Raw genomic sequence first — 25,017 nt, forward strand, 5'->3', positions numbered from 1 at the left:
GATATGTCTAAAAAAATTTACACAATCACTCACTATTCGATTTCACTGGTAATTTTTATACGTTCTCGCGCAAAAGCTTTTGCACAATTTTATTTAAGTTTGACATTTCGCGCACGCCTTTATCGACTGTTTCATTAAATAAGGTCGATAAGTTAGTGAAAGTTCCGTTTAGTTTCAGCTGATATGAATTTTAAATACACATTCTACATTGAGAGGTTAGTATTTCTTATTTTAGTTTTTAAAATTATTTTAAGAAGACAAATATGACTGCATATGTACATATTCGTATATTAAGTATATGTATATATTGTTTTATCAATAAAAATATTGGTACGTGAATAATGCCCGTTCAATGCTGCGGAGGGAAGTAAAAATTCATTTCCTCTTTCTTATATATTTTATAAAACCACACATCCATATACATACATACATACATACATATGTATGTATATACTATCATATACCTTCTTAGTAGGTAAATATGACTAACAAAATATTGAAATATTAGTCAAAGCCGACAGAATGTAATTTTATTATTTCATTTATAAATATAATAAGTCAATTTAATCTAATATCTTATCTATAGCACAATTTTTTGAGGATAACTTGCATATTACTCTTTAATATAATATTAAAAAAATAAAGAGAACTCTCAATATGATATTTCAAAACTATGGTAAGGCCTCAGACTAAGCAAATTTATGTTTTTTTAGTTAAGACGTTTTTCCAAATCATTTCGTCTACTAATAACATACATATATATACTTGCATACATAAATTATGTGTGTGTGTATGTTCCACGATTGTTTTTAAATTGCGTCGATGAACAGTGTGAGGCGCAGAGGCCATTAAAACAAAACAACAACAGAACCGGCATATATTCGGAAAATACACTCTCCAACTAGTTCGTATGCCGGAGCTCTCACCTATCGTATTGTTTGTACGCGGGTTCTGCTGTGGTAAGCGGCCAGTTGATTATATCAATTCGTCGCAAGTGGTTGTAAATTTGTGTAAACGCCGAGAGCGCAGACAAACTAAAGTCATATTAATAAAATTTCCAATCATAAAACTAAAATATAGTATATTTATTAATTGAAAACCGGTGATTCAAATTAAAAGTACGAAAGGCCGGTTAGTATACAATTACTTTCGCTTTGCTATATATCTATTACAGACTGCATGTATACATATCTACAAAATTACAGAAGAATTAAATAAAAATAGTAATGCGTGTGCATGTATGTGAGTTACTTTATGTGTGTGTGTGCGTGCAAAGAATATTGTGCATTAAGGCTAAATAGGTATTAAATATTATGAAGGGTTATTGCAGAAGATCGGTGCCTACGTTCTTAAAACCGGTTAATCACGCCTTAAACCCATCAAACAATTGATGTAATCCACAATTACAACTAGCCATAATATACAATATGTATTATTTTTTTTGTCAAATTGTTATAAATACTTATAATAATACCATACTATTCAATAATAAGGGCTGTGTACATAGTCATATGTTGCAATGATTAGTTGAGTACTAACCAACACTATCAGCTGAAGTGGAGTTCCAGAAAAATCAGCTACTGCACTTCTTTCACAGCTGTTATACACGACTCTCCTGTAATTTTTTTTATTTATTGTTGTTGTTCTCTCTTTCTAAGCCAAAGGTGAATAGACAAGTTGTGAACCGGGTACTTATTAGCTGTTGTTTAAAGCTCATACAATTATACTGTTTTAGGTAAAGATAATGTTATTTAAGTATATATTTTCTTAGTGGGCTTTTTACTAATTTAAATACAGCGAAACAGCTTAGCGAATATTTCAAAAGAATTGGGTACAACACAACCACGTGGTTTTACCAACTTTGGTCAATAATATTCGGTTATCTTATAAACTGCATACTAAAATGCCGTCACTAACACAATTTACCAGATGATTTCCTCTCCAACTGTCGTAGCCGCCATTAAATACACGTCAGAAAAAACAGCAAAAACTGGTACAAAAATAAAAATTTAGGAAATATGTATATATACAAACATTGTAGGTGAAAACTAATAAGCCGCTGCGCAATAGGAAACACGAGGCTGGAGCGTTTGAACATACTTTCGCAGAAAAAGCAGTGCTAAATCAAAATATTGAGTTATCAAAGTCCTATGAACAAATGGTGTATGTACTTATCTAAGAGTAAAGTAACTTCTGGAACAGTGAAATTCGCAATATTTCGTTATCAGCACCCTAAAATACGTGACAATATGTGAAACAGCTGAGTTTGTTTATAAACTCATATATACATACATAAATACCAATAACAAATAGCGTTTGCTTAAATTAATGGAACATTTGCAGCTCTTGAATCCTTACCTCATGGCAAGAGTCAGCTGCCCACTTTGCTATTTGGTGTAGAGAAAAGATTATAGAAAGAAAAGTAGTGCAAATGTCACTGACATCGCTCGTCATACGTGTGTGCAAACATGTAAAGCCATGGCATACGAACCGGGTCGCCGGCGCTGCAAGTTGCGTCCAAGGCAAATCAAGTTTTATTGCTTGTAGTGGATAATAATGACCCCCTACTGCCGGTTGCATGCACATGGGTTTTCCGTAGGTAACCCCATTCAATATGCATTGGTGTAGGTAGTTGTGGGATGCGCAAGGTGATAACCGTTGACTACCGTTAGTTGACGGCTGTTTATAATTTAACAACTACCTTCGTATTCCTCAGAACAAAATCGATTTGAAGCCGGTATTCATAGTGGACAATTTGTCTACGATATTTGGTTACATACAGACATGCATAAGTACTAATATTAACAGAGTTGGTACACATTATTGAAAATATTGATAAAACATTACAAAAAATATTTATTTACTTGTGCATATACTTGTACATAAGTATTTACATATGCTACTTGGTTAGAATCACGCAAACACAGCGCAGCCAAAAAATTGATGTAAGCTGAGGGTGATTTTGTTAAGCCAATTTATATATCATGGTTTTCCTCATTAAATTGTTGACATGTGAAAAAGTGCATATTGTAGTGAAATCTCATTTAAACTTGTAGAACAAAAAGTGTTAAATTCGTTTCCCTCCAATTGAATTTTTTAGTCGTCACCAGGCCGCATGGTAGACAATAATTAGCCGGTATTTCGTTTGATATCTCCCAAAATGTGTTTGATTAGAACATCTCTCGTTCCTATGTATTCGTAATTTTTATAACGCAAATAGAAAGACCTTCAGACATACATATGTATGATGTATCTATCTGCATACACATTACACATACGTTGGCATTCATTGTAGAGATAAGAAAAACTAATAAAAAGAGCTAAAAGCGTTGAAATATTTTTTCAAAAATAAAAACATAAATATGTCGAGAGTTTCTTTAATGAACTCGGTTGGGTTCGGCTTGAATTTCCTTCTATTCAGGGACCAAAGAGTCTACACATAGGCAATGAGTGTTCTCATTTTTAATCTTCAAAGATAAAAAACATTTTATTGTACATATTTTTTTTTTGTTAATACAAATTAATTTATGTATCTATGTTTGTTCATATGACGACATTGTTATCGTTGCTGTTTTTGTATGTAAACAAAATGTATGTATAAATGTAAGAATTTACTCTTTATAAAACATACAAAAATATTAAAACTTGTAATCCAGACCATGAAACATATAACAAAATAACCTCGTTATAAAAACATATACTACATACATATGAACATATGTATATTCATATAATCCTTAATAAAGTTTTGTACCCCGTGTGTTTTGTACAATATTTATGTATGTATGTAAGTATATAAAGAATAAACAGATAAAGAAAGTGAAATTTACGTAAGTGGAATTGAAATTAACAATTTTCCTTGTACATATATGTGTATGTATGTGTAAATATTTGCATATATATATGGACCAAGCTATAGTATATTTATCGAATAGTTATACATATTACTCCCTGGCTTAAGTAGCATTTAACAGGTGTAATGCACTAATGATCCAGTAGAAACGCAAAAGACTCGATTGGGTAAATTAGAAGAGCATTCACGCCGGTATTATCTTCAAAGCCCCTTTGATAACGTTGTCCCTATAGACAAAATTTTTAAATTAAACTTTAGTAAATTATACATTTTTCTTCAAGTACCAAACTGCGAACCCGGTAAAACCTATATACCATACGCTAACGTATAATTTTTGTTGGCAGAAAAACATTGTACATCGCTAAATAAATTGTTTTTTTTTTTTATTTCAGATTTGCATCGCATAATTTCTACCACATATAAGTGAAATTAAAGAGTATTAAAGTAAAAAATAAAAACTAAAAAACTTGGTGTGCAAACTAATTATAGTGCGTTAAAAAGTCAAATTTAAGACATTTTATTTCTTAAAAAATAAAAATCAAAGAAAAGAGCATAAAAGCATTGGTGTACAAAACAATAAAATATTTTGTTTTATCAGTCTAACTTTTGTAGAGTTTGTCAATTGAAAATTGTCCAATTAAAATTTGTGTTACAAAAATGTCGGAATCGACCGCCACTCAAAACTCCTCTGCACGTAATAAACATTGCCCGCCGCCCCCAAGACGTAATAGCAAAAATTGTGGCGGCGGCGGCACAGAATATCTTGATATAACGAAAGAGGAGTTTGCGCGCATTGAAGATGCTTTAAAAAAAGAAGAATTTCGAAAATTATTCTTTGAATATTGTGAAGAGATACAAGATCCGGAAAATCGTAAACTTTACGAACAAGAAATTAAACAATTTGAAGCGGAACGGGGAGTAGATGTGCGTTTTATAAATCCCGAACCCGGTTTCGTGATTAAAACATCTGAGGATGGTGTTACAAAGTGTTTCGTAAATGTAGCAAAATGTGCCGAACTAACGCGTCCATCGAATAAGTTGTGCCTAAATCCAGAAACGGGTAATCCCGACTTAAGCTGGTCGATACCGCTTGCGCAGGCGCCACCACGTGAGGATTTAGATGCACAGGGTAAGCGTTGTCGCGTGTACGATGTGATTTTCCATCCGGATGCGTTGTATTTGTCACAACGAGATTCCGCTTTCCGTAAGTGCCTCATTGACACAGCGCTGGACGCTGTAGAAAGAGAATTCAAGGTGAGCAAATTTATACTTTCGATAAATTTATCGGAATCAATGCAAATTGTTACCTGGATGATATGCATATAAGCATTTACAAACATATATAAATATATTAATGAAAAATTTGTCGCTACAGGTGGATTTGGATCGTACAAATTTAAAATTTCCAAAACTACAATTTAAGGGCATGTCACGCCCAATTGTGATACGTACATTATCAAAAACTGCGCCAGCAGAGGCTGCCGAACCACACCCCTTGGATGGCATTTCACCCGCCATGCCATCAGCTGATGCCGGTAAACCCAAAATTATACCGATGAAAACACAAAATGAAATTGCAAAACCAGAATTTAATATACCCAAATATGTTATTAAGCATCGTCGTGATGTTGATCTCACCGAATATACCTACGAAATAGACGCTAAGTTCAGTGTGACGGTACCGCGCGAGTTAGTGATAGAAATCGAATTACCTCTCCTCAAGTCTACAGCCGAATGTAAATTGGATGTGACAGATAAGTCATTGTATTTATTGAGCGAACGTACCGGCGCAAAGTATCGACTCAATTTAGATCTCCCCTATGCTGTGGATGATAAGCGCGGTGTTGCGCGTTTCGATACGGACCAGCGACGTTTATGCATAACGCTGCCAGTTACGCAGAATAGTCCAAGGAAGCAACGTACCATGCATGATTCCATTTTCCAACTTAATCGCGAAGACAGCGGTGTGGAGAGTGATATTCGCGAAGAGGGCAATTTGCAGTCAAATAGCGAATCACCCGTAGATGAGCTTAGTGACACGGTGGAGGAAAACCTGAGCGCATCTGGTGACAATGTAAATTGTGAGTATTCAAATTTTGTAATTTCAACATAAGTAAATACAAATTGAGCTTACAACTGATAAGGAAGATTTAATTTGATAATCATTTATGTTTTTTTTTTTATTTTATATTGTTTAAATGCAAAATGTCTCAATTTTTACTTGAAGAATGGGTTGAATAAATATATTTCATCCTTTTACCCATTCACAGCGTCGCAGTCTTTCAGCTCGCCAGCGCCGACATCAATAAACACCGCCACCAATTTCCTTAAGAGTTCCATTCAGTATCAACTGCCCGCCAAATTCGACTGCAATGTCTTGGACAATGTTATGTCTTTGGTACTACACGTTCGCAATGTACAGCCGGAGTCAATAGCAATGCTTAAGAACGCTAAGAGTCTACATCTGCAATTTACATCGATTGGCAGCGGTTATTACCCAACGCATTATGCACTCTACTTGCAACTGCCTGACGATTGTAATGCAGAAATTTCGTCAGCGGAAGCTGAAGCTTGGGAAAATAATATAGTACTGAATCTAAACATGGCTGCCTCTTGTGAGAATATCCACAACTACTTAGTTGGCATTGACGCCAGTGATTTAAAAGAGTACACAATACAAGGAAAATTCAAATTGGTTCATAAATCGCGTCAATCACGCAAAAAATCTCCACCAACGCCCCCGATTTCACTTTCCTCATCATTGGACATTTCCGTTGAACGTTCGGAGTGTGAACGTTCTGTGGAAATCGAAATAAAACCTACAAACGAAGTACAATCCACCTGTACGGCTAATACCACAGAAGATGAGGATGGTTTGGTGCATGCAGCCGATGCAGCGCCGAAGAAAGTTAACAAAAAACAAAAAAAGAAGAATAAGAAACGTCGTTCACTCTCCGAATCGGTATGTGATGATATCAAAGTGTATCAAAAACAGCAGCAACAACAACAGCAGGAACAGCAAAAACAATTTTTGAAAGAGGCTGCTAAAATTTTGAATGATGATTCTTCTAATTCGCCGGATGATAACTCATCACCGGAACGTAACGACACAATTACACCAAACTTACAGCCACCATCCATGAACACCCAATCAATGGCTGTACCAAATGGTGTACAACAACGAAAACAACGTAGCTATTCGGAGTGTCGTAGTGGTGATAGTATTGTGAGTAGCGGTGCTTCCACTCTACCACCCTCTTTCAAGGGTATTTTGAAACGCTATAGCCGTTATGCGCCACGTCCATCGATTTCTGACAGCTGCTCGTCTATCGATGAGTATTCGTCGTTTTCTTGTTCCGTGGATGGTGGTGTGGGGAGTAGCTTGCGTTTCTCGCAATCATTCAGTGACATACCGGAGGAAAATGACTCCAATAGGCTATCGGAGAGTTGTAAAAAGACTGTTAGATTTAATGAGGTCATTAAGGAGCAGGTATTTAGGTGAGTTTCCATTAACGGATGAGCTTAATTTAAATTTTGCTATATAATAATATGAATATGAACAAAAACAAACAAGCGGTTCACTTTGAGATGCCCCCTTATCTTGATTTACTGTACGGCTGATTTGCGCAATTTCACAGTTAAATTGCGCAATTCACAAACTGCTCACAATGACGTGCATAACAGTTGATAAAACAATTGAGCGCTGTCTAAGCAATATAAATATTCTCAAGTGTATACATATTTAATTTGGCTTAAATTGCCTCAATTGCGAACTATTATCTTAACTTTGCTTTCTTCTTGTATTTTAGGCTAAATTCCAGCATTTTGGGGCAACGTAAGAAAAATCAGAAACGCCGTGATCGCAAACAGCGCGCCTTGCAGCGCCGCCTGAGCGAAGGCGATTCTGCCGACTACGAAGATAATAGCAAGGTGAGTAAATGGTGTGTAGTTTGGGGAAATTTAAAGCGCGGGACTACTGTAAAAGCTATCACTGAATATGCGCGTAAAATTTTGGTATTATTACTATTATTTTTTAATTAACAAGCAAACATTTATAATAAGCCCGTAAAAGTCGTTTTCACCGCTTTAACTTTTTGTTAATTAGCACGTCTAAAATTTAGTGGATTGTGGTTTCTATTTCTGCGCTAGTAAAATATGAAATATAGAATTAGTTTTTTTTCGAATAGACTGCGTAAGTGTATTTGTTTTAACAGTTAGGAAACTCATATGAGCATCCATAAGCCTTTGAAAGTTGACTTTCAATACGAGTTGTTTTAAATTAAATTTTAAAATTAAAATTTCGCAAGTTTGGAGACTCCCACTGTAATTTTTTTTTGTTTTATTATGTTGATATACATGCCCCTTAAATATGATAATATTTTCAGCTGTATTTATTGCTTGTTTTGTCTGTAGCAGCCGCTAAGGTTAGACGTGTTTTTATGAGATTTGGCGATTTTCGTTTGTTAAAAGAAATGAATCAAATATATGTTCATGAATTCTTCTCAAAAAAAAAAAATATTGTAACGAGGGCCCAGCCGCCATATTCGCCAGACATGGCTTCATGTGATTTTTTCTATTTCAAAAAAGAAAGAGAACCTTAAAGTTCCGTCGTTTTACAAGCATAGCTAAGCTAAAGACTATCACAAAAATCGAGTTTGACAAGTGTTTCGACAATGGAAAGAAGCGCTGACATAGGTGCATAATATTGAATGGAGAATATTTTGTAGGTGACAACATTATTGTAGACAAATGCAGAAATATTTTTTTCATAAAATGAAAATTCGCGTTATTCGCGCAAATTTAATTAAAATTCCACTGAGTCTTTAATTATTTAATAATAGCAATTCTTAGCTGACATGTAATTCTCTGTTAATCTATCATTATCAGTAAATTAAATTTATATGTTTATTTAAAATACTGATAACAACTCACATATCTAATTACATTTGCGAGGGCGTATTTGTTTGTAATCTTGCTTGAAATAACCATTTTCAAATGTAAACAAATATACATAAGTACTTATGTATAGGTAAGATTTGGGTGTACAGGGTGGTCCTTATATTGCTTTCTTTATGAAATTTCAACAAAAAACATTTTCTTTAGTACATAGATTTTTATATCTTGTATTTATTTTTTTCTTTTAGAAAGCTATTTTGGCTTTTTTTGCAGTTACGCATTTAATGGTTTAAGACCTGAGTGATTCTCTCGAATTTATTTCAGTAATAGCTTGTTTGCTATCCGCTTCAAAATCCTGTAACGTTCATGAAATAAGACAATCGGTTTTAGTTAGCAATCCCTAATTGGGCTTTTGTTGCTCTACGTTCATGTCTTAAATTTCCTGCACTAGTTAAAAGTGAATGATTCTATCACTTCAAAATCAGAGCCAAGCTACTATTTGTATTGTTGTAACGATGGTAAGGTTCAAGCTGGTTGTCATCTCTGAGAGAGACCCAGGAAACGTGCTGTTTCGACGAGGTCGCACCATGGTGAGAGAGGTATTAGATGAGTGAGATTCATTAGTCTTGCGAAAAGTTGGTTAGAGTCATGCATGGACTCATAACACACACGACATATGTATATTTAGTATGTCGGTGTTAATACTAGATAGGTAGGAGTTTAAACTGGTACAATATCCAAAACGAAATTTCACAAAAATCACTCTAGATTCTCAGGACAACTAGAGTTTTTTATCTGCAATGGGTTGTGGTTTGACTCCCAAGTACGCCATTCACTGGGAGGTAGTCGGTTGGAGGCAGTGCGTTTCTGAAGTAAGTTGCGTGATGCTCCTAGAAGGCAGTTACCTGCAGATGACTGCAGGGATGATTTCTGCGAATACATTCCAGTAGAAATAGCTTGAAAAGGTGTGCATTGTGTTCATTAACCGGAAGCCTCCATGACTCACTAAGTAGGTGTGAGAGAGACATCACAAGGTCATCACAGTGAGACAGAAGGCATCCTGTTATCGTACGAAGTGCAGTGTTCTGGCCCGTCTGCAACTTCTTCGTCTGTGTTTCGCTACATACATAAGTATGTACTCGCGACCATATCGGTGCATTGCCGAATGCCTTGTTATGTTGTATGCCAAAAATGTTTCATAGATTATTTGCTAAGGATGCTTTGGTTTCCAAACAACTATCTGTATTCTTCTGGTTCCTAGTTACGGCAGTTTTGATACCTTTTCAATATTTGTATTGTATAAATAAATTGGTAACATTTTGCAGATTGTCTTCCTGGTTCCTATTCAGAATTTTAGGAATATTTTGTCCCTGTTTAGTTAATATGCATTGAAAAATCATTACTGGATCACCCTTTATATAAATACTTTTCTATATAAACATAATATATGAATATGTTACATGACTTTAAATTATTTATTGGCATCACGCCAGCTGTGTCCTCCTTTATACAAACATAAACATGTGATATTTAGACCCCCAACGCCAATATTCTGACATACAGACATATTGACAAATAAATACTTTTTGTTGTATGCACCGACAGTAAACAAGTGGTCAATTTTGTCATTTAAGATTTTCTTCTTTAATTCGAAGGAATCACTTACGTAAATACGATATATGTACATATGTAAGTAAATACTTGTAGTGCTCACTCGTTATGTATGTACATTACACTTTATTCGCCGATTTGTTTATTTGCATAGCATAGCTTAATTACTTCATTGATTGCAGCACTTTAGCCTGAAAGTGGGACATTGTTATTTTTGAATTGATTCTTGGCGGCGCTTTCGATAGCAGTGCTAAAATTACACGCAGAGGGTGTGTGCGCACTGGTGTGTCTGTGTGTTTGCAGAACGCTAATAGGGTGCAGCCTTTATGAGTTGTTTCCTTTAGTTGTTGTTGTTATAGTATAACCCTTTCACCATAAAAGTTTGAAAATCTATGGGAGCTTCCTCTTTGTCTCATGGACAACATATACTTAGCGATGCACTTCTACTATATTTTAGGGGATAAAATCTACCATACTTATATAACAGTAATATTCAAATGAATTGTTAATCACTCCAATATAAATATATTAATTCTTATTGAGTACTGCCGTAAAAGCTTCTCCGCAGTTAACTAAAGTGCTTTGCCAAATTTATTACCTCTATATGTACATATATATCTCCGAATAACTCCCTTTTACTGTGTCTAAGTGAGTTATTGTAAATAAATTTATTAGCAGCTCTTGGCGCCTTTTTTCGGTCAGATATAGATTTTCGACATCCTTCCACATCCTTCATAGTATCAAAACCCTGCTTATTAGGTATATTTTTGGACCAACTATTTTTAATATAACTGCTATGATAATATTTTGTTAATAATAACTTAATTGAGTTGATTTATTACACCTTTTCGAAATGTTCACAAGACAGTAGAATTTACTTAATCTTAACTGCGCTCGAGTTTACATGTGTGCGGACAAGAGTTGTCGTCAAGGCAGAGCGGGTGAGGTGGCAAATGTCTATACAGAATGTTTTAAGCTGCTTTAACAACAAAAGAAACAAAATACTTTTGCAATAAATCGATTTCAGTGACCTCTATAGTGCCAGATATATAATAAATTACCAGCCAAATGTATTGCTAGGTCACCACATCGAAATTGAGTGTCGTCTTGCTTTTCTCGAAAATGTAATTCTCATGATTTATAACTCACGACTGATTGGAGCTAGAGCTAATAACATATATTAGATAAGAATACCTACCTAATTTGGACAAAGTGCAGTTCCAACAATACTTTTGTGTTTAAAAGTAGCTCTTATGAAGAACTTGGGCTGTTAGTTTAGGGTCGTGGACTCGAACGAATTTAGGATCTTAACATATCGGTAATCATAGAAAAATTAGCTTGAGCATTTTTATGCATGAGAAAGTTCTTATAAAAATTAATCTACTGCTCCGAGTTGGCTTGAACTTTTAATAATCTTAATATGTAGAATAACATGAAGGCAAAAACAACAAATTGGCGCACAAATGTCATATTTTCAATACTTGAATCTATACAAATACAATATTGTGTTTGTAATTATACCAAAATATATATAAAAACAGTAAATTAACAAAAAAAAAAATATATATCATAATTCCTTAAATTATAATTTCAAATTTATATTTTTTTTTGCAGCCCATTGACTTGGAGGCTGACACCCAATATTTGAAATCGAAGAGTAAAGGAGGTGACAGCGCAGATAACAGTATTCATAAGCCGCCACATGCTGGTGGCAAACACGCCAATAAATATAACACCGCCAACAAGCAGCACGTAAAGGGCGGCAGCAAAATGCAACGTGCTCGTCTCGAATCAGAGGAATCATCCGATGCGGATGCACATCGAAACACGATGATGTTCGAACTCGATATGTAGTGATAGTGGCCGTGTTGCAAATGCATGCGCTACAGCAGTGTGGAATTGTACAAACAATAAACAATCATTAAACAGTAGCGACAAATTAACTCGCGCAATTACAAAAGCAACACAAACCATCACCCACCATAATTAAACATTGTCTCATCTTACATTGTTTGTATACCGTAAGCAATGCATATGATCTATTTAGATATATGTCTTAGCTACTTACATATATACACATACATACATATATATTTATAAAATTTGTTGCAACTATGTCTATGCATATGTATATTTACAATTTACTTTTGCCTTAATTGTCAAACATCATTGAGTAATTTTTGTATGCTAAAAACAAACACACACACATACACGAACAAAAAATAATTCAACATTTTAAATATGAATATTAGATACATTTTGTAGCATGAGAAATTGTGAAATATTACTTAAAGAAAAAATTTGTTACCATATACACACACACTTTAATATACATAAGGCGTGGCAAAATTGTTTGATAAACATAGATGAAAAAACTCACTGATTTAATTTAGCGTAAAAAAAATGTCATTGTTATTATACATACAACTATTTGTACAATTTTAATTTTGAAATTTGTAAAACAAAAAAAAAACAACTACAACAGCAACAATTTTAACATGATCATTCTCATATTCAACGCATACATACATTCATACATTTCTACATATACAAGTTGTACAATTTTTAAATATAATACAATTAGTGCATGTTCTCATATGCTCGTACATGGACTCAATACATTCTGAGCACTTTAATTATATAATGAAATGAAAAATGTTAATAAAATATTTTAAAATTATAAAACTCAAATTGTTTAAATTAACTAAAGAAGCGCTATTACTTATGCTGGCAGTGGAACTTGCATATTGATACCGTTAGCTAGGCATAAGAGTCGACAAACGTTAAGCTTTTATAACCCCAAACAGGTTGCGATGCAGGTATGTTACCTCAGCGACATTTCCCCAAAATTATTTAAATAATATGTGATACTAATACAACAACAACGACCGTTATGTGAGTTTCTAATCTCTAATACAAAGTGTGTAGAGAATTAGAAATAATTTTGAAAGTTTTCTTAAATTAAGCAAACATTGAACGGTCCTAACCTCACATTTTTTTAAAAAATTTTTTTGAAACATGAATTTTCTATTCTTCCACCTATGTATATACGTATGTAATATATACAAATTTTCCAAGATATTTTATTTAGCTTACCCTGTAATTTGAGGTTAATACCTTCATTTTTTATGTAAAATGTAAGGTGTTTAGGGAGCAACCCCCCAAATGGTTTATAAAATTTATTAGAAGTTTCTTCAAGGCATAAGTACACCCGAAGGTTCGGCATAGCTGGTTGTGTGACCATCACTATTAGAGCAAATATTTTTATAGCCCTAACGGAGTATATATAATATTAAGCTTGGCACGAAGTGTGTTACACCTCCAAGGAAACGTCGGAGACTCTACAAAATATTTTGGAATCGAACTCAGGACTTGCGAATTGGTGGCGTTTTAGGTTAATTTAAAAATGCTATTTGCATTTGAAACCGTTGTAAAACTGTTCAGCATTTAAATATATTGTACTATTAAACGGTACTTTAGCTAAAATAGTTGAATACTTACAATAACATGAAATTACCTAACACTTAACACTAATTTATATCTTAAGCAAAATCGTGTTCTTGTAATAGAAAACAGAAAATAATTTTGAGAATGCTGCTGAAGTTAAAGTGCTTAACCGGATACAATCGCTGCCGATAAACAATTAAAATCTTTCTGCCAGCAGTTTACGTATATGTTCCACTTGCTGCAAGTCACGACGTTTGACCTCATTCACATACAACACTGGACAATCTAGAGAACTGCATTTGATCTCCCCCACGCGACCACAACATGCCTGACATATCTGCTGTACCAATTGATAGCCTCGCTCAATTTTAGCCATTTTCTGGTGCAATATGACGAAGGTGCGTTGCGTTTGCCGTTCACACACCTCGCAAATGCCCTGCTTTGTCTGGCGTCCACAGCTGGCAATGCAATTTGTGGCGGAGAAATATTGTGAAATTGTGCTCTTCTTCGCATGATTTGCCTGCTGCTCCACATTGAAAGCCAGCTTGTTGGCTGTGCAAATTGGTGGAACGATAAGTAATTTGCGTGGTAAGCTGGCGAACCTGGAAAGGCATTAATTATTATATTATTAATATTAAAAATAAAATAAAAAATGTAAATATTTACCATTCATTCACATCAGCGCCGATGAGTAGCAAGCAGCGATTAAGTGGTGGTATAATTGCTTTGGTGATATAATAGATCGCGTTGATTTTCAAGCCTTCATCAGCCAGAACTTCATGTGGACTGCGTACGAGCCGGATTAGCGGTACACCGGGTGGTCCATTAACAATAATGAATGGAACGCGCTCACCACAACGCGGTATACGACGTGGATCGGTTTGTATCCATCGCCTGCAAGGTAAAAAAGTACAAATGATAGAAATTTAAAATATGAGCTAATATTGAAATTTAAAATAAACCCTTTTGTGAACATAAGATTTTTTGAAAATCATAAAAGTTAATTTATCAAAATGTGTGTATAGAGTAAGAGAGTCTCTAACTCAACTTTTGAGGTTATGTTTCGTTTTTTTTCTTTGCTGTAAATAAGAAAAACCTTGACCGAATAGCTAAATTATATTAGAATACCACAAAAGAACCGAGTTATGCACAAAAGGATTAATAGTTTAGACTTTCACATATGCACCTCGTCAACTCGAGCGCTGGCACACACGCGGTTGGTTTGTAGCCATTCAGTCCTCGAAACTCCTTCGCAAAAATCAAATCTTGCAAATTGGCGCGTCCAGCTAGTAATTTACTAAATTGACGGCAAACGTAGTGTTTAATTTTGCTCACATCTGTCGTTTCGAAAAGAATACGCAACACTTTCTCTAGCATTTTTGCAACAGCCGGACAACCATCCCGACGCACCGTCTCAATACCCTTCGCCTCATAGACAGGTTCCGCTTGATCCGCGGTTTCATACATATAGCCAACGTAACGTTTCTTAGTTTGCAGTATACAGGGTTGATAAACCTTTTCCAGCTTTAATTTCACCGGTTGTGGATTGTCTTTGGTGACGGCTGCTGCGATTTCCTCTCCTATTTTGAAAGCTTGTTCACGATTGCGTCCCGGCACTTGCACAAACATCGAGTCGGTATCACCATAAACGACACGCACACGCCATTTTTCATTTGTCTCCACCATACGAATGGCGCGTTCGAGTGTCTCGCGGCCTTTCGCAACAACAGAATCTCCCACTTCCACGGCAGGCATGCGACCACTAAAATTCGCCGCCGTATAGCCATATGTCACATTCGCCATCAGTTTCAGACCGAGTTGACGTGAATGGAGTATGCGTTGAAGAGCCGAATTGGATTTATCTAATTTCATCGATTGTTTAACCATTTGTCGCGTGTTTAATATTTCACTAAGCATGCGCGGCAGAATACCCTCGCGCACCGACGCTTTTACAAAGACAGCACCGCAAGGCGAAATTGTAACGAGATCGTCGTCAATTAAACGACGTAGTAATGTCGGTGAGACACGTAACTGTGAAGCGCCAAATTCAAAAGGCGTGGAGCTGAAAAGGAAATAGGCGTTTTTTAAATTCTCCGACTTGTAAATGTAAAATATTAAAAAAAAAAAAGTATACTCACTGCCCCAAATGCTCCACACGCCCCAAACAAGTGGAGAAACAGTAGTTGTAAGCTATAATCATACTCGGATACAGACTTTGAAAGTCCAATACAATGACTGGATCAGCATAGAAGCGCGACTGTGGCTCTAATATAAGCGGCAAGTACTCGGGCGCTCGCATGTGAGCGCGCTGTTGTACGCTCGGTGAGAGCGGCACAAGATTACGCGGTTTTGCTATCCTTAAAGAGTGAGAGATAATATATTTTTTACAAAAAGTAGGGTTTTATAATTTACAATTAGTGGATTAGAAATTTGCGATCAGGAATTAAGTATTTTATAGAATTTATACAAATTAAGAGGTTAGGCTTAGCTGATCATATTTGTCCCGGCCAAATCCGGGACGGTTTTTTTTAGTCATCAATTTGTTCCATATTATACTTGACTGAAAATCACGACATATAATAGGTGAGAGAGCAACACAATTTTATTCAACGCTTATCTCGGAATCCGGACTGTCCCGGCCAAACCGGGACGAATGGTCAGCTAAGGTTAGGCTGATACAATATTCAATAGAATATGTATGGTAACTGTGCTATATTGATATTTCTATAATTGATAGATGTCCAAATGAGCATTTATTTCTCCACTACTCCTAATACTTATATGTGCGAATAGTGTATTGTCCGGCGAATAGGGGTTGTAGAAGCTTTAGGCTGCTCTCAAATTGCTGATAGACTGTTATTTGAAGCCTTTTATATAATATGCAGTACGTCCTAACTGTTCTTTGTTCTCACAACAATTGGGCCTACATTACTGGAATGGATCCCTAATTATATCCGACCGAAGTCCCCTAACTGGTCAGCAGTACTCACAATTATTTGGGAATGTTTTCTGCATCTACAAAAACAACTATAAAAGTTTCTCTAATGATAGTCGGTTCCATGTTACCGGAACGAATCCAAATTTATATACGGCCAAGAACAGTCAACTCCTAAAAATCGCCTTGGGAATGCTTTGTACTACAATAAAAACTATTAAAGCTAGCAACAACTTAGAACGTCTTACCTCAGCATCATACTTTCCACACGAAATTGTGAGCCACGTGACAGGACTTCATAAAATTGTATGCCAATTAGTTTTGCCATTTCACTGGTGCGGCCAATCAGATCCAGTTGATCCAACAGCGCCAAGGTACCACGTACACGTTCCACATAATATTCAATGACTATCCAACGTGTATAGGGCACCTCAAACCATTCGGTGAGGGCACGATGATTATGCGACGGACAGCGTTTATGCAAAATATGATACATGACATTTTCGAAAGTGTATGAGGTGAGCGCGATTTCCGAACGCATTAAACGCCACACATCCAAGAGTATGCGCCCGCACAATTTCAACTACAATGAACGAGCAGATATACCATCTTAAGCATTTAAACATTACATTCGCACTCACCTCGATATCCAAATCGGTAAAATGCTCACGATCTTCGTCCACAAATTCGCGTACTTTCTGTGTCGGCACGCGTGATAGCAGGGGCGCTATATTGAAACCGAGATGCTTGCCACGTTCCAAAACATAACCCCAAGATGCCGTCTCGATTTCGTAACCGCCATAGATATCCGGATCCCAGCGCATACTCAACTCTACAAGCGCTTCTAATGCTTCGATTTCGGTATTCACGAAACGCATCGTTACATCATTATTGCCACCCGTGCCGTACATGTGATGGTCTTGCCCAGCATTATCGCTTTCGATATCCTTAACAATGATGCAGCCACAATCATTTTGTGGTAGGAGTGTGGCGCCTTTGGTTTGCGTTGCTGGCGAACGATGCTCAATGGCGTAAAAGAGACAACGCACTTCATCGTGTACAGGATCGGGAAGCAAATTACCACGCGTCGGCACGAATAACTCCAGTATTATAGTTGTTAAATAATTGCACTGGAAAATTGTGGACATTTAGCAGTACTCTTCTGCATCATAAAATATATAATATGAAACGGGTATAAAAATATGTAATCAAAATTTTAATTCATTGATTTTTTTGTTTAACAGTAAGAAATATAGTTGATTTTGGTCGTCTTTAATCTTTCTGGAATTGGACTCTGCTAATGTTGTCTTACCTAAATTTTGGACGTGGAGTCTCCCTTATTGTGAAACCTTATTATAATTTTTTGTAATTTGTCTAAAGGAATTTAGTGGTTCGTTTAATACGAGAAGTATTTCAAGAGCTATTATTTATTCTACGGCCTACTGATTTTGAAGGCGTTGAGGGGTCTAAAAAGCAAAAAATGCTCAAATCACTGACCATACCCATTCGGGACCTATACTTTTTCGTTTTATTTCACATTTCCAAAGTGCTTGTATAGTCGAATTTTCATACGCCGGAGAAGTATCACCCCAAAACTTCATCTGTTGGAGAATTCCTTCTTACAAAAAATGCACTGCCAATTACATGCCCTGAGCGGACAAAACTCTCTTTCCATTTATATATATATATGTGTATATAAATAATAATATCTTTAATCGAAAATATTACCTCCACATCCGATTTGGCTTGCTGCAAATTTTCCAAATTCACTTTGAAACCAAAGGTGTTGTCCAACGAAGCGCTACTCAAACCAAAACTGAGCTCATGTGGCGATGGTGCGGCTTTTGATTGCAAATCTTTAAGAAATGAATTTCGTTTCAGTGCATTTAAAACGGTTTCATTGGATATGGTGGTGTCGTTGGAGGCCACAACTTGCTCGCTGCTCAAAGTTTTGGTGCTTTGCGCAATTTGTGATAACTGCAAACTGTCACTTGCCGAGAGCACACTCATTTCTGGACTAGCACAGGCTATTAGCTTCTTATTCAAAGAAAGCTTTGCGCGCTTCGTGCGCAATTTCAATTTCACATTCGAATTTGGCTTAGCTGTCGCTTCTTCAGTCGTGTTTGCTGCATTTGAGGATCTTTGCGTATTCGCTAACGGCGTTGGCGGTGTTAATGTGATGCAATTTGTATTGTTTAGCACGTCCTCATCGTCATCACAGCCTCCGCCACCATCGTTCAATATCATTGTGGTCTTTTGACGTCGCACTTTTATGGGACTTTCGTCCAATGTTACTTTATTTTGAGCACATGTTTCGCTTTTGGCCAACATATCGCGCGCTTTTAACCACAATTTAGCTTCTTGACGTGTGGGCGGGCATATTTGAGGTGTGATCGTTGCACGCTTCGCTTCGGCAAAGTATTCACGTATTCGTTGAGTATTTCGGTGAGAGCAGTGTGTGGTGAGTGCTGAAGGACCACTAATAGCAAGCATTTGCTGACGACGCCACTCCGTAAGACCCTTTAGCTCATCACCAAGAACACTTTTGAATTCTTCGCAGTCGTTTAGCGTGTTTCCTGATGTTGGAACAACAAAAGTAATAAATAAAAATTAAAAATATAAAATAAATAATTACCTGGAATATGCAACGCGATGTGCCCGACTTCCTTCAGTCGCGTTATGTCATCGGGATTGCCATAGAAGGGCTTTTGAAATTCATATTCAGGTATGTCAAGCTTCACACAGCTCGTCAATACCTCTTCATAACTTGGCGGCAAATTAAGTGGTGTTAACTGCACTAATTGCTTTGCAGAATTCGATGCAGATTCTGTTAAGAGAGGCTCGATATTAATCAAAATTGTGCTTGAGTTCGACTTTGAGGTTGTGTTTTGAACTTTTTCAAGTAGTTGGCAGCATTGAATTGAATTATTAGACTCATAACTAATTAGTGGAATAGAAGAGGCATCTTTTACTAGATTCACTTTAGTTGGACTTGAAATCTCTTTGAAATTTGGTGGACTACTAAGATCGTCGGTAAATGATATATCATAGAAACTTTGAATATGCGGATCTTCTATATCCACACCATCATCAGTATCTATTTTAAACGCTTCTGTTGATGAGATCGACGATTTCGTGGTGTGATCGGCACTTTTTGTGGTCTCGTGTATGTATTTATTCGAAACATCATTTTTCTGCATCCTTCTATGTTGTATCAGGTGAAAGCTGCGTCGTAAACGTTTAGCGCTAATAGGTGTGGGCGCGTCTTCCGTGTCTGAAGCTGCAATCTCATCGCTATCACTTGCGTTGAGTTGCGGACTTATATTATTTGGTAGACGCTTTTCTTTGTCTTCGCTCAAATCAAGTTGAGGGCTCGTATAAATTGTGCTCTTGCTTAAATCCAGCTGTCGATCATCGGCGATTTCATTATTATTATTATGGGTTATCACATTTGATGGTTCAGGAGTATTAGTACTCGAATTATCTAAAGCTTTTTGTTTTAGACTTTTACTAATTCTCACTACACACTTTCGTGTCTGATGCTGACGTGGTACCGGGCTTTTCTTTTGTTTTACTTTACTCGAAACCTCTTCCGTTTGGTTTTTTGTTTGGGCAAATTTCGACAACTTGTTCCGACATCTTTTTTTACTTGCATCTGATAATGTCTCTTTGGTTTTATTTTGCTTCTGTACTTTCAATGGAGATACAACAGACCGATATTTCCGAGTTCCTTCCGGCGCGTTTACCAGTTTCTCTTCTTCTTCAATGCTGTATACTTTTAAAATTCGCTCACTTTTTCTACGTGGCGTTAGCTCGCATGTAATGTGTGTTCTGTCCAAGTCCATAGTTCTTCGAGAGCGGCGAATTGGTGTACTGAAGTTAAAACAAAAAAAAAACATGAATAATTTCAATGGAATAAGTGTATATTGTAAGCAGATCAATCTTATCTGACAATCAAATTCAAACTTCATGTTTTACTATTGTTGAAACTGAATTCGCTCTAACATTATCTTAAGGGGGTATTCGGGTCTAGAAATTTGAAAAAATCGATTTTAAAAGTTTAGACCTTCGAAAACATCTCCCTAAAATGATTATTTAAAATTCGAATTATTCCGTTATAGCCGTTTTAGTCTCTTGGCAACTGAACGGGTTTAGTGGACGACGAAACTTTAAACGCATTTTTCTCGAAACTACTTTTTTTGAGGTGGTTGACATGATATCTCAAGTTCTACTTAACTGATTTCTTTGAAATCTTTATTAAACATCTCTATATCGTGCCTGCCCCGGATTTTTGAAAATTTGAACTTTTAATATTTTTAAAAAATTCTAGGTCAAAAAATAAGGAAATAAAAACATTTTTTTTTTTACTTCAACGCTGGTTTGTGAATTTTTTTCTTTGGCAAAAGTTCAATCCGATGTCCACATCTTTACAAATGAAGAATTTTTATAAATGTGTTTGTTTTAGATCACTACTATTTTTTAAATGTCACTAAAAATCATATAAAAAAAATAGATAGTAAAAATGTTTTTGTTGTAAAAATGTTAGTTTAAAAAATGCTTAAAATTTAGGCGTCTAGACCAGAATACACCCTTAAGTCTTCTTTTGAAGATTGAGAATTTTTTAATATTCACCGTTTTACGCTTCTCTCATCACTTGGCTCTTTGCTTGCTGTAATATGTTCCTGCATTGAGCTTGGACTCCAGTCCACACTTTTTCGCCGCAAAGCAGTTAAAGCCAGTTTTTTGCTTAAGGTCATTTTGGTGCTGAACATTTAAAAGTTAGAAATTAATTTAAAATGAATATCAAAAAGCTGAGGAAGACCAACCTCTTAGTATCACAAGAGCCGAGATCTAAATTTCTTAAAACTGTATGTCGGGCTGGAGTTGTTTGAACTTCTTTTGCGACATTTCCTAAAACGGTTTTTTTATTTTACAACTATTCTTGAAACTTTGCACTTCAACTTACTTTCTTGTTTCTTACAAGTGATTGTTAACGGTAATGGCGCATACTTTTTACTCGCACTAGACTTTGGGGTTCTTGGTGATCGTTTCGGTGACAAATGTGGTCCGTTAGTGATCCTTGGCGTTCGTGGTGAAGTTAATACATTTCGGTTGTTGCCTGTTTTCGCACTACTTGCGCCTTTAACTGGTGTCTTGGGCAATAAATCGTCTGAACCATCCATTTGTGGCAGACATGTTTGATTATCAGTTTCTTCGGTTGGTTGACTGGGGGTAAATTTTAAGATCAATTCATCCATATCCTCTAAAATTATGGAGTAATCATGAAGATTGCCATTTTCACTGGTATCGGAATCGGTGTCGCATTCAGGCAATGGTTGACTCATAGCTGCCGCTATTACTTGCTTGTCCAGCAATTCTGGCGAAGGATCAACTGTTATAATTGTTAGTAAATATTTAGTATTTTTTATATACCTTATCATAATTATTTCTTACATTTTTTGTGCGTTTGTGTTAGTGGCGCAAGCGTGCTGTCTAAATCGATTTGATTTTCATCTTCCTCATGCTCTTCCAGCTGTTGTAGAATATCTAGCAATTCTAAATCTTCTGCACCCACTAAATGAGATAAAAGACAATGCTTGCAGTTAGCAGAGCGTTTTTTATAAATTCTCACTTACGGCTAGTATCAGATTGTTTAGGCGTGTCTGCCTTGAAATTCGAAAATAATTCTTCATCAACGACAGTGTCATCCAAAAAAATGTTATCCCTACGATCAGCAGTCTCCGTGTTAATAGGCGGTGTTGCTGTGGATTGTATTACTGAACTACTTAGTAGAAATCCATTTTGCGAGACGTGATTCTCAATGAAGGAGGCATCGACTAAATTTTCGTCAGGTGTACATTCCTCTGGATAGATGGCATTACCAATAATTTTGCGAAGATTGAAAGTGTGTTTCTGAACGCAACAAATTTTAAGTTAATTTTAGATCATTACTACCATTTGAACAAATATAACTTTAATGTACCTGTTCTTTGTCACCAGAAATTACTAAACTAAAATTAGCATTACTTGTTTGTAACGTCAAATTCGTGGATTGATCAGCTTGACTGACATTTCCCGTTACAGACAATTCTAATGCCATTAATTTGCTTTGCAAGACGGTCCGATGGAAAATATCGCTTTCTGTTGGTTGCACATTGTAACGCTCCTGAGTGGGCGGCAACTCCAGATCAGGCACCTAAATTAACAATTACCAAGAAATTGACTTTCACAAATCTTTAATCGAAAGACATGCCCAAATTACATTACCTTGTCAACATCAGATCTTTCAGCCATCTTCTGTCTACGCAAACGTTCATCATTCCAAATGGCTTCGATACCTGGATTCGAATGTGTTTTGCTGTTATTACTGCGCAACGCGAGTTGAAAACGGTTTAGTATAAAATTTGACCCGATATCCACTTCAAATACACAAGTTGACTGTTTTTTCGCCACTGTTGGATTAAGGAACTGTGCTTGCTTCAGCGCAGGAACTTGGAACTCTATTGGTACAAAGAATCATATAAATATCCGCTCGTAAGTGTATTGTGTAAAAAAACTTACCTCTGAGGTTATGCTCATCACCGGCTTGGCGAAATTTCACTACATCAAGCGGTATATGAACAAAACTCATACCATATAAATTATAATCTATCATAAACTGGAGAATATAGGGTACATGTGATTCATAAGGGTGAAAATTTTTATTCATAATCGCGCCACTTTGTAACAAATTTGCCGCTCGTCTCACAAATCGTGGATTAAACATGTAGATTTTAAGAAACTGATGTTCACCGCGATGGTATCCATAGAATGGACTAAAAGGTAATTTTAAACATTAATTGTAAAGTCCCTTAACAATGACTGTTTTTAAGCATACATGCCCTTGACCAGCTGCACTTTGAATACATGAATCGCACTAGAACACGCCTGTCCCAATGAAATATTAATTGCTTTGTCAACATTACTCGTAATTTGGTAAATTGCTTTATTCAAGGATTCGAACTCCTTTGCTTCGTAAGGTATATAGAAATATGGAAAAACACCGTGGACATGCATGCACGTTTTGCGTCCATCAGCGCTAGAACCAAAAATTCTAATTATTGGCACCTGGAAATCATGAATTTCACAAATAATACAATTTTAAGGAAATAAATTAAAAATGTTCAATATAACTGACCCTTTTAATTTCCTTGCCGCGAAACTCCGAATAGCATGGATCGAAGCCGAATATTGGCTTTTCCATGTAGAAATCCGCTATGACCAGGCGCACTGAGAAAACACCTGCATCTTCCTTTGCTTCGCTCATTTCGGCGCGTTCATTTAATAGTTGTGAAATAAAGGAATTAGTTCCAAAACATTTGAAACCTTCAACCCTTACCAATAGTAAACAAAATATTCATAGAAATGTATCGATAAATGCTGATTAATCACCTATTATCAGCTGTGTACACCGCGAGAAATAATAACCTAGAAATAGAAACCTATAAGAAATTTTCAAAAAATCTTTCCTTTAAATGTTTCTGCGTATATTCTGGTTAAATTCCTTTACTAAAAAAATGTTTGTATATAAAACAAGTATTATTTATACATTTTTTTAAACATATGTGTTAAATACTACAGTCCAATTCCTTGAAGTAACTTCAAAATGTTTACCTACCTTTTAATTTCTAAGTGCTGTTATTGTAGTAGTGGAAGATCTCATTTCCAAAATAGTTTTTCGGAATGCTGGCAAGCTAACATTTCTTGGTGGGACATAAATCCCGATACATTTCGTTTATGTAGAGTCTACATTGTAGACCCAACTATACCAAAACTGTGCTTTTATCTCTATATAGGAAATTGTATTCACCATTGACTTCATATCTTAGATAGCTCTAATAGCTTTAAGACACATTCTTTTTTTTTTTTTTTTGTTACCTTTTCATCGGTTATACACGAAGATATTAAAACCTTTATTCATACATAGGTATATTAGGGTTCCGTTATTTTCCAAGTAGATTGTTGAGCATTCATACAAGCTATTTATTTATTTTGTGTTGCCTATACGTTATGGTGTACTATACAAACACAGTACATTTGATGCATTACTTTAACTGTATACAACTTTTAAATGAATCTTTATGCAAACAAAATCCCTTAGATCTTTTTTGTAGAGCGGATAATTTTGTATTAGAATATCACTTTTTCATAGCTGTAGATATATTTGGTTTGGCGACAAAAACTTAATTGCAAAATATCAAAAACTGCCATACAAAATATATAGGAAAAATGATTT

General features: G+C 35.8%; 2 protein-coding genes across 5 annotated transcripts; one reads left to right on the top strand and one right to left on the bottom strand.

Annotated features, from left to right (window-relative positions):
- The first annotated feature begins 962 nt into the window (after positions 1 to 962).
- Positions 963 to 13,045, top strand: Nop17l (Nop17 like). 3 transcript variants are annotated; one of them, XM_036363304.2, is made up of 6 exons: positions 963 to 1,131; positions 4,246 to 5,107; positions 5,229 to 5,934; positions 6,124 to 7,351; positions 7,663 to 7,783; positions 11,975 to 13,045. In XM_036363304.2, the coding sequence occupies exons 2-6, from the start codon at positions 4,511 to 4,513 to the stop codon at positions 12,212 to 12,214; spliced, it is 2,892 nt and encodes a 963-aa protein (XP_036219197.2). In that variant the 5' UTR covers positions 963 to 1,131; positions 4,246 to 4,510; the 3' UTR covers positions 12,215 to 13,045. The 3 variants fall into 3 exon arrangements, with proteins under 3 accessions (XP_036219197.2, XP_036219199.2, XP_036219198.2); XM_036363306.2 differs by lacking the exon at positions 963 to 1,131 and adding an exon at positions 2,075 to 2,163; XM_036363305.2 differs by lacking the exon at positions 963 to 1,131 and adding an exon at positions 2,842 to 2,945.
- A 727-nt stretch (positions 13,046 to 13,772) lies between these two features.
- Positions 13,773 to 24,165, bottom strand: PolZ1 (DNA polymerase zeta catalytic subunit). 2 transcript variants are annotated; one of them, XM_070109179.1, is made up of 18 exons: positions 23,920 to 24,157; positions 23,620 to 23,849; positions 23,304 to 23,557; positions 23,010 to 23,242; positions 22,726 to 22,938; positions 22,379 to 22,655; positions 22,197 to 22,316; positions 21,709 to 22,134; positions 21,569 to 21,653; positions 21,375 to 21,506; positions 19,378 to 20,615; positions 18,471 to 19,318; positions 17,384 to 17,872; positions 16,991 to 17,325; positions 15,946 to 16,164; positions 14,994 to 15,869; positions 14,474 to 14,701; positions 13,773 to 14,409 (listed from the first exon to the last, which is right to left on the bottom strand). In XM_070109179.1, the coding sequence occupies exons 1-18, from the start codon at positions 24,046 to 24,048 to the stop codon at positions 14,004 to 14,006; spliced, it is 6,738 nt and encodes a 2,245-aa protein (XP_069965280.1). In that variant the 5' UTR covers positions 24,049 to 24,157; the 3' UTR covers positions 13,773 to 14,003. The 2 variants fall into 2 exon arrangements, with proteins under 2 accessions (XP_069965280.1, XP_036219196.2); XM_036363303.2 differs by lacking the exons at positions 14,994 to 15,869; positions 15,946 to 16,164 and having other exon boundaries at positions 23,920 to 24,165.
- Between the last annotated feature and the right edge of the window lie 852 nt (positions 24,166 to 25,017).

Source organism: Bactrocera oleae, chromosome 4 (genome assembly GCF_042242935.1).
Source record: "Bactrocera oleae isolate idBacOlea1 chromosome 4, idBacOlea1, whole genome shotgun sequence".
Classification (NCBI taxonomy): Eukaryota; Metazoa; Arthropoda; class Insecta; order Diptera; family Tephritidae; genus Bactrocera; species Bactrocera oleae.